The sequence below is a fragment of the Oryzias latipes genome, chromosome 7, assembly GCF_053564925.1.
Source record: "Oryzias latipes strain Hd-rR chromosome 7, Olatipes_Hd-rR_3.1".
Taxonomy (NCBI): domain Eukaryota; kingdom Metazoa; phylum Chordata; class Actinopteri; order Beloniformes; family Adrianichthyidae; genus Oryzias; species Oryzias latipes.
In genome coordinates this window covers 3,547,302-3,557,514 of record NC_136243.1, presented here as the reverse complement: position 1 = coordinate 3,557,514, position 10,213 = coordinate 3,547,302, and the positions used below count along the sequence as shown (strand labels likewise).

At 44.1% G+C, this 10,213-nt stretch overlaps 1 protein-coding gene across 2 annotated transcripts in view; it reads left to right on the top strand.

Annotated features, from left to right (window-relative positions):
• The first annotated feature begins 2,652 nt into the window (after positions 1–2,652).
• Positions 2,653–10,213, top strand: part of otud5a (OTU deubiquitinase 5a) — a 30,241-nt gene continuing 22,680 nt past the window's right edge. For both annotated transcript variants that reach the window (XM_023957059.2, XM_023957058.2), the window contains exon 1: positions 2,653–3,499. In XM_023957059.2, coding sequence (XP_023812827.1) covers positions 2,912–3,499 — 588 coding nt within the window. In that variant the 5' untranslated portion in view covers positions 2,653–2,911. The remainder of the gene's footprint in view (positions 3,500–10,213) is intronic.

Below are 10,213 nucleotides of genomic sequence, written 5' to 3'. Positions count from 1 at the left end.
CATCTGAGGTCCCACCACCCAAACCCCTACTTCTGCTGACGGTTTGGGTGGATCACAGGAATCCTCCACCTGTCCTCCCAATAGGTCGCCCGACAGAAATGAACCAAATATGGCTTCCAGCTCCGAGTGAAGACGGCTTGAGAGGTCAGTCTCAGACTCCTGAACTGTAGCTCCTGAATGTGAATGTTGCTGCATCTGGATAACAGGCGAAGTGAGGATGTCAGTCCTCTGTGGAGGTCACAGGCACCCAACGGAAGAAGAAGCTGGATCCCTTGAGCTGACCCTGAGGTGGGGGCACAGAACTCTCAGCAACCAAAAAGCTATCGTCTGATTCAGATGATTCCAGCAGTGGAGCCGGGATCTGAAATCAGGAGAGCGAGGAAGAAGGCCTGCAGCCAGACTGACCACACGGCAGAACCGTCAGAGAGTAGGGCCCCGCCTGCAGCCAAGACCCCCCAGGTCGTTTCAAGCCCTGACCCACGGTTGATGAAGGCTATCACATCTGCGAACAGCATGAAGGGATATGTGAGAACACTGACCCCGGTCTGCAGAAGCAGGCTGGCTGTTAGGATGAGCGCAAACACTCCTGAGAGCGTGCCCTGCGGCCCCAAATTCACGCCCATCACAGGCTCTGTGTAGCTCCTGACCGCCAATACGTTTACCTTTCATTTCAGTTAACATGAAAGGTAAACTTACCTTTCACTTTTTAGGTCTTGTTTAGGGCCACTGAAGAGACACTAGGACTAGGGCTATGTCCGATTCCCGCCCTAACCCCTGTATAGTGCACTAAATAGCGCGTTCACCATTTTCTAGAGCTGTATGAATCTATAATTCTAAAATCCAGTGCCCTGGAAATTTCCCAGAAGTCTCTGCGAAAAACCAGTGTGCATCGATGCTCACTAGATCGGCGAATATAGACCACAATGCTTTTTGCCTAAACAATTTTTGCCAGAAAAAGGCATTTAAATGTTTTTTTAAATAAACCATCAACGTTTTTATCTTCAGAAGACAGTGGATTTATTAATAATCGTCCCAAAACGCTCATATGAATTAGATTTTACTTTGTGAAATCGACGACTTCATATCCGGCGTTTAAAAAAAAAAGCTGTGAGCGTGGAGTCCGAATTGCTTTTAAAATTCAGGGCATTACATAGTCCCGCACTATGTTGTCTTTTAGTAGTTAGAGGGTTATGGCGGGAATTCTGACACAACTCAGGCCTGCCGAACTTCCCGTTCCACAGATATCTCTTATTCTGCTGGATTTTGGCCAGTTCCTTTGCGTTTTGAATGGATTTCATTTTGAGGGAGACTAATTACATCAAATGTTCTTTTTGGATTGAATCACTTTCAGTAACATGATACAAACAAGCATATTTAACAATTTATTTCATCACATAGTATTTACTTGTTTAAATTATGTTAACAGAGAAAATATGAATAAATTGTGTTGCATAAACTGGCTTAATTTTAGTCAATTCAAAGACTCAATGTTTCCTTTTTTTCTGTTTATTCCCTTTCGGGGTCACGGGGCTGCTGGAGCGTATCCCGGCTAATTGTGGGTGAAGGCAAGGGGCACCCTGGACAGGTCGCCAGTCTGTTGCAGGGTAGAGTGTCCACAATCACACACCCACACACTCTCACATTCAGACCTAGGGACAATTTAGAGTGACCAATGAACCTATGAAGCACGTTTTAGGACGGTGGGAGGAAGTCGGAGTCCCCGGAGAAAACCCACGCATGCACGGGGAGAACATGCAAACTCCACACAGAAAGGTCCCCCTTTGGTGTTTTGGTTCCCCCAGAGGGCACTTACCACTGGGGGCTGTGCCACCGTGCAGCAAACGTGGTGTTCTCATGTTTGCTTAATGTCCTTCTCCACAATTCATTGCCTCTAACAGTCAAGCTGGCTGCCTCCAGAATCCTATTTCTAGTCTAGATCTCTTCTTCAGCTGAATGATCTGTCTGATCTCCATGTTCAGAGACAGTCACCACAAAGACGTGTGATGACAGCTGCAGTAGTCCACCTCAATGAAGCAGCCATGAAACAAGACACACTTGGACTGACTCATCTTACATCATCTCTGCTGAACACTGGGAGGGGACATACCCCCCCCCCCCCCCCCCCCACTGACCCTTGACCGCTCACATGGCAGCCTCTCCCCCTTTTGACTATGAAAAAAACATCTCAAGACATCCAAGTTTCTCTTAAGAAAAGTGATAATTACAACAATAACTCATAAGTGTCGGTCTGCTGCTCCAATTAAATATTCCCTTTAACAGCAGCTGATGGGAACGGAGTTCTATCTAAAAGTATAAAAATCAACCACAATCTCAGAAACTATCTGGAAAAAACAAAAAAGTGCAGAAACTATGCAAGAAAATATGAAAAAAATGTAGCTATGACATAACAGTTCTATTTTTTTTACTAAATTAAAGTGAAAACTATAACTTTCAACCCATTAAAAGAACAAATTACCCTACAATTTTAGGTAAAATTAAAAGGTTATGAGACAACAATGTTTAAGTGAGGGTACATATCTGATACTAATGAGAATTTATGTTTTGATGTGAAAGATAATATCTAGATGAATTTGTTCTCTCCGTGTAAACGGGGTTTTATGACCACGTGACGTCGAAAGTGCCCTCGCAACCAGGAAGTGACGTCGCGGCGCCGTCAGGCTGTGTTGATGTTTTGGAGAACGGGAAGAGACACGATTTGTTTTTGTTGAACTCGCCGTCGAATAAAGCCCAGCGGCCGCTTCTTTGGCTCGTTTCGGTTCGCTAAGGCTCTTAGCTGACAGACTGCAGCCTAACGGCCGGTTCAGAGGGCGAGCAGGCCGACACTTTGAACTGAAAACGGGAGGACTCGCAGCTCTGACCCCCTCCCTGCTGCCTTCACGCTCACTCCACCATGACAATTCTACCGAAGAAGAAGCCCAGCTCCGGGGTTGGCGTCCCGGACCACGCCGATGACAGCGACCGGCGAAGCGGCTCCGACCCTCATCAACATCCGCACTCGCACGCGGGGCGAACCGGCGCCCGACCCAGGGCTTCACCTCCGCCGTGGTCATACCAGGGCGCTCCGCAGTCCTCTAGGGACGACAGGCGGAGCATCGAAGCGAGCTCCCGGCCGCAGCAGGCCTCTCCGCCGCCCGTCGGTTCTGTTTCTCCTGTAGGGCCGGGCGATGGCCGGGACGGCAGCGGCGGAATGGTGGCCGGCTCCCGTGGTGAGCTCGTCGTGTCAGCTGGCGTCGTCGGTTGCGGTGGAGGAATGGGGAGCTGCTGCTCCGGGCCTGGGCTCAGCAAGCGGCGGCGGCAGGCAGGCACCTGCTCCGGCGGAGTGGTAGCGGCTCTGGCTGGGGGAGGCCAGCCCGGGGTGACCGGACCAGGAAGCGTTGGGTCTAGCCAGGACACAGAGGACGGAGCTGGAAACAACAGCGAGGACGAGTATGAGAACGCGGCGCGGCTGCAGTCCCTGGACCCGGCCACCGTGGAGCAGGTAGGAGCTAGCAGCGATGCTAACGGGATGCTAACGCGGCTCCAGCGGGAATTCTGGAAGCGCTCAGGTCTGGAAAAGCGTTTATTGTGTTAGAAGGGAACAGGGTTGTTCACATCACCACCGTGCAAATATCACATTGTTCAGGCTAAAGTATCAACACTTTACAGGGGCATCAAGTTACCATAGCAACGCGTTCCACCTCCATCAACCTGCGGTTGGAAGGGGATCATTAACCAGGTGTTTGATTGGCAGATGTTTCTGAGAGCAGCTGCCACACAGCTGTGCTCTTGATTCAAACTTGCTCCTCAACTCATAAATGGATACGTTTGTTGGGATAAAGGATAAAAACCTTAATGTCTTTATTCACCCCAAAGGCACAGGTTGATATGTGGGGCGCCTCAGGGCTCTGACCTGGGTCTCACCTCCATCTCTATATGCTGCCATCAGACCACAGGCAGCATTATGCTGCTGGGTCTCCTGATCTAGTGGAACCCACTGATGGATGGCAGGGAACTTCCTGAATCTCAACCAGCACCGAACGGAAGTTTTAAGTGTTGGTCCTGAGGCTCAGAGGATCAGAACCAAGCAGCTCAGTGGCCGTATAACGTTAAAATCCCTCTCCCATCATCTTTAGATCTATTTTCAGTGTTCCCTGTGCTAACCACTCTTATGGCAGCCTCTCCTCCTTTTGACTATGGAAAAAACATCTCAAGACATCCTAGTTTCTCTAAAAAAAAGTCATTTATTAAAACAATAACTCTTAAGTGTCAGCCTGCTGCTCCAATTGAGTCTTCCCTTTAACAGCAGCTGAACAGATTACCAACTAAAGTATAAACATCAACCACAATCTCAGAAACTATCAGGACAAAACAAAAAAGTGCAGAAAGTATGCAAGAAAAATATAAAAAGATGAAACAAATGTGGCTATGTTATTACAGTTCTATTTTTTATACTCAAAATGAAATTTAAATTAAATTAAAGTTAAAACTATCACGTTAAAAAAACAAACCCTTCATCTATCAGTGATGAAAGTCTTCCGGGAATTCCCGGAAATCCGGGTTTTTGAGCAAACCGAACGTACTTTCCGGGAAATAAAGACCTGATCTCTACGGACAAATCGCTTTCCGGATTAGAAAATGGTCTGAAATCAGCTAATTTTAGCTTTATTTTCTATATTTCTCCGCAGATCGCTTCCTCTATGGTCGTGGCCATCTTTCGTCTTCCCGGCCTAATTGACCAATGACGGGACGTTTTAGTTGCTTTCGGATGCGTCGACGGGTCTGATTGGCTCTGTCTGCACCACGTGGTCAGCGTGACTCGCTTCCCTAGAGACCAAAACTGGCGGACCCACGCTAAATTTTCACAAACACATCTGAAGAGTTTGCGATCAAATTTCTGTTAAAATAATGGCAGGCATCGTCATTATTGAGCGTGGTCACGACCTCAGTTGTGAGAAGACGATAAAAAACAAATTGAAGTGGTCTTGGCTGGAAAAAAAAGATTTTTAAGGTAGTGTAGGTCAAATACTTTTTTGTGTAAAATAATCTCAAAACCACATTTTGAAATAATTTCAATTTTAGTTTTGAGTTTCAGTTTTTATTTTGAATACATTTCTTTATCTAATTTATTTGTATTTCCTAATTACCATGATTTAGTTCAGTATAGTTAACATTAATTATAAGTATTTGATGGTTTGGACCCGCACTCCCTTAAAAAATAATGTTTACAATGTTTAGTTTGTATGTTTGTTTTGATATTTCCCAGATTACTTAGTATTGGTGTTAAAGAATTGATGTATTATGTTATAGAATTATAGTTTAAAGCAGATCCCATATTTTGATGTAGTTATAGTTTGAGAAAACAGTGCAAGTGGATGTTGTACATCAGTCATTTCTAAAGCAGAAATAATGTATAAATAACTGAGGTATTTTCATAGAATATAATAGTTACTGGTGTTATTTTTGCCATTTGGGGCTTTGATGTTACTATATTTTAGCAATTGTATGTTTTGCAGCTTTAAGGAAAAGCGTAGATTGTAGGATTGTGTTACTTTGAGCAATTTTCCAAATTCTTTTTTAGGACCAGCAAGTCCTTAATGGAGAGTCAAACTAGGGGTTTGAATGACAAATCATGATGCTCCAATTAGTCTTAGTTTCTTGATAAAGAAGTGAATAACTAGTTGCCAGAATGCACCAGAATGCATCTAAGACCACGTATTTTTCCAAAATTTCGCTCTGTGCCCGCCATATCGCTCAAAGAAAAGTTCAGGGATTTTTTCCTTGCCTGACTTTCATCACTGATCTATAGATCTACTTTCAAAGTGTTCCCAGTGGTCTTTTAACTGTGATTTGACCTTTTTTTGGTTGCCAAAATCAAATAACCCGTGTTGTTTTCTAGGACATACGACAGCAGTTGATTAGAAAATCACCCCCGAGTTGCAGGTGGGAACCGTTGGTGCGGAACAGCCACGCTCCCACTTCCCATCATCCATCTGTTTACGGGCTCTCCAGCTAACTTACAGCCCCTCAACCCCCAGGCTAACACTACCAGTGCAACAAAAATGGCGAGCAGTGCAGTTATATATATATGCAGATATAAATGGACCTTTTTGTCTGATCCCGGTCCATCCATCGCCTTAGGCTGCTATATCCCTTTCAGCTGGTTGCTCATCTGTCGCAGGGCACACTCCCACACACACCCACGTGCACATTTAGGGAGTAACCAGTTAACCCATGAAGCATGTTTTTGGACTGTGGGAGGAAGCCAGAAAAGCCACAAAAGCACACAAAGGTCCCAGCTAAGATTTGAGCCAGGACCTGGTGTAGTGGTTGAGGCGAGGGCGCTAACCACTGCACCACCCCTCCTGATTCACAATTGAATAAATGCTTAGAAATACAGTATTTCATATGTGTCCTTTATCATGAGAAAAATGTTAGAAGAACATGTTAAAACAGCAAAACCACCATTTTCATTGGAGTGGGTCTCTAAGAGACAAAATCAGGAGGTTCAGGGTGATGCTGATGCAGATCTTAGCTTGAAGCTCACATAAACAACAAATCTCTGTTGTCTCCAGGGTCAGTGCAGAGACATTATGGTATACATTTATTACATACAGGGTTGATTGTTTTCTAGTCTCAATTAAACCAAACTACGACTTGTCATTTGGACAGGACCAGCGCTGGCTGTGAAGTGTCTGCGCTGACTCCCAATCGGCTCCTGGATCTGTTTGAAGGTCCTTTCATTGGTTTAGAAATGTTTGGATGGTCTTGGGCCTTCCTGTTGACAAGAATTGCTTTTCTCTTATGAACCCCCCAGAGCCTCAGATGCTCTGGTTCAGGTATGCTCACAGCAGGGTCAGAGCAAAAACCGGATGTGGGCCTGTGGCTTTAAACTCATTTTTATGGAAGCGTATTGCATTAAAAAAATGTAATAAAAATGAAAACAAAGAAGTGGTATTCGTTCCAATTTTTTTGTATATTTAAAAAAATCATTGGTGTTTTTTCGTTCCAATTTTCCCCCATCAGTGTTTTGGTTTAAATTTTTCATCTACAAAAGCAAAGCACTCCGAACAGGCTGGGCTCTAACTGCATCTATTCATGAAAACTATAAGATGAGCTGCAAATCAAAGCAGAAAGCCAAAAGGGTCCGAGTCACAGACACGATGCGTTTAGTTAATGTCCTCGTCACCATCGCCTGTCTACATGTCATCATTTAGCCCTTTTGTACGGAGCCCGTGACCTGACATTGGTAAAATAATACATATCTCGTTCCCACAAAATAATATTCCGTTCCCACGCAATAATTAATTTGTGTGAACGAAATAATTATTCACGTCATAAGTCATTCATAAACATGGATGTTAGTGATACTTGGATTTACAGCAGATACTTTTTACAGTTCTGTCTGTGTGTGTCTCATTACATTGGATGGAAGACATGGAGGACGTTTAGGGATCAGATTTATTTATTTTAAAAAGCTCTACAAAAGTATCGGTAATCACGTCTCCATGTCTGGGTTCATTCACATATGCCCTCCATCCTTCCTACCGCCGTGTCTCTGTGACCCACATTCGTTCAAGACGGGAAAAATAAAAACAAGAATGATCAAATTATTATTGTCTCAATGAATATAAGAAAAACATCATAAGATTTAGGATGCCCAAGCTTGCTGCCTCCCATACCGGTCATAGCTCCTACAGGCTCCGGCCCGCCGTGAAGCTCTTCTGCCTGTCATGCCGGCGTTCGGGCAGCTGGCTGGTAGACGGATTTGCTGTACCAGATTTTAACGGCAGTTTTATTTTTCTGTGTTTACTGTTTTTACTTGTTTTAAGCTGCAGTGTCTTCTGCAGCCTCCTCTGATCTTCCTTTCTGATAACGCGAGTGTTTTTCATTTGTCTTTGACTCTGAGATGCTGCATGAATACTGTATATGTGGTTTAAATGGAAATTTGACGAATGAGTATTTTTCTGGACTGGAGCTGCAGCGATGAGTCCTGCTTGAACCGCAGATACTCGGGTCGATGGTGCCTCTGTGGGTCACAGAGACCCAGACTGTCTCCTGACATCAGTCTCCAGATTTGTGAAGATGCTAATGGCTGTAAACAAATGACATGCTGACATTATGAAGGCATCTTTGTGTATGAAGCTGTGCAGTGCATGACCCCCTCCCCATGTGCTGGCCTGGTGGTTGTATTCTCCCAAACCTTCCTTAGCTCATGAAGTCGGGCTCCTGCAGCGTCTGTGTTTACCTGAGCAGACAACCTTCAGCGGTGATCTGCACACAGGGTGCAGTGGCGGTGGAGAAGCATTTAGGGTGTCGCTTATTTAACTCTGGAGTCTCGTAAAGTCCTGTTTAGAGACTCACTCCAGTAAAAATGGTGTTTCCTGTGTTTTTAACTTGTTCTTGTGGCATTTTTCTCATGATGGAGATTTATGAAGAAGATTCAGATTGAGCCCGTATGTGTTAAATCCAGACGACAGTCTGTGGGTCATCAGCTCCCTGCTCCGCTCCATTCTGATGCATCCATGAACGTCTTTGTTTTCCTCGTCTGGATCTAAACTGGGGGTGTCAAACTCATTTTGGTTCAGGGGCCACATTTAATCCGTCTGATCTCAAGTGGGCCGGACCGTAACATAAAGCAAAATAACAGCTTAGTTTTTTTTTTTTTACTCAGTTGAAAAATGCCTCAACCGACATGGCAGCCTAAGAAACTATTATGACACATTCATTCACAGAGGCCAATGCATGTAAAATAAAATGCATTTCACTTAAAAGAAATTCTTTATTCAATTTTATACAGACTGAATATTTTACATCTGACACTGAAGCAATCCTGACAATAAACTCGAGAGGGGCTACGAAAAAATTAAACACCCTTCCTAAAATGTAAATGTGCAAATCAATTGAACTCAATTAAACTTGCAAACATTTGTGAACATAAGAATTTGGAGTTAACCTCCTTTCTCTCCTGAAACTTCACCAGACCATAAATATCAGGATTCAGATCCTGTGCACTTACTGTCATTCAAGGGTGCAAAAGTACGGTGGCCCAGAAGGGTCACAACACATTAACTTACCACACAACACATTAACTTACCACACAACACATTAACTCGCAACACATTAACTTACCACACAACACCTTAATGTGTTGTGTAGTAAGTTATTGTGTTGTGTTGTGACCCTTCTGGGCCACCGTACAAAACACAACGAAATGTCCAAGAATCTTTTCCTGGTTGCTGCCGGAATTTTGTGGCATCACCTGCCTTCTTCCTGATTTTTGATGGGACAGTGACCAGACTGACATCAGTGACCAGTTCACTCCCACATCATCCAGTGCAGTACCTAGAGAGCTGACTATGTCATCAGCTGTTGTTGTGTCCATCAACTCCAGAAACTCTGCTGTGATGGTCTCTGCAACACCTTTAATAAATATGCACAGCAGTACATATCTGTGATGTTGGTGCTTTCATCAATAGTGACAGAAAATGCATTAAAGGACTGGATTTCTTCATTTGGCGCCCAAGTCTCTGCAGAGATGTTGGATCTGATCGTAATCCTTGACAGACTCATGTTGGTTAAGGTCGACTGCTTTTTGGTGCAAAAGACTTCTGCAGCCTTTGTCATTTTTTCATAAGTTCACCATCTGAAAATGGTTTGGATGTTTGCTCCAACTTGTCTGCAATCAGGTGTCTGTCACTGCGCCATCACTGACGTCACGCTGCAGTAAATGCAGACGGTTGTTGTTTATCAGTCCAGCTAATAGTTGGTAAATCTTCTCTTTCCTTAACTCCAAATGGTGAAACTTTTCTTTATGGTGAGTCTCATAGTGGTGCTGAATGTTTTATTCTTTGAGCACGTAGACCTCATCTCTCATCTCATAGCATCATAACAGCAGTGAGAATCTAAGGAGAACCAAACTGCATCTTTCCCAGAGTCAGAGCTGTTAGGTTTGGCTTTTAGCACGTGCAGAGATGAGCTGTTTTACCTGTTCTGCTTTTCCTTTGCTCCCCCTAGTGATGGAATTGCACATTTTGGCTATTTCTTTAAAAAAACATAAGTCACCACATGAATTGACTAGAAATGTGCTTTTTTTTTTTAAAACATCCGTATAAAATTTACTTTTCATGAGTGGAGCAGATTAAAACATCTGGGGGCCGCATGTTTGACACCCCCGATCTGAACTGTACGTCTGGATATCTCTGATATTGCTGCC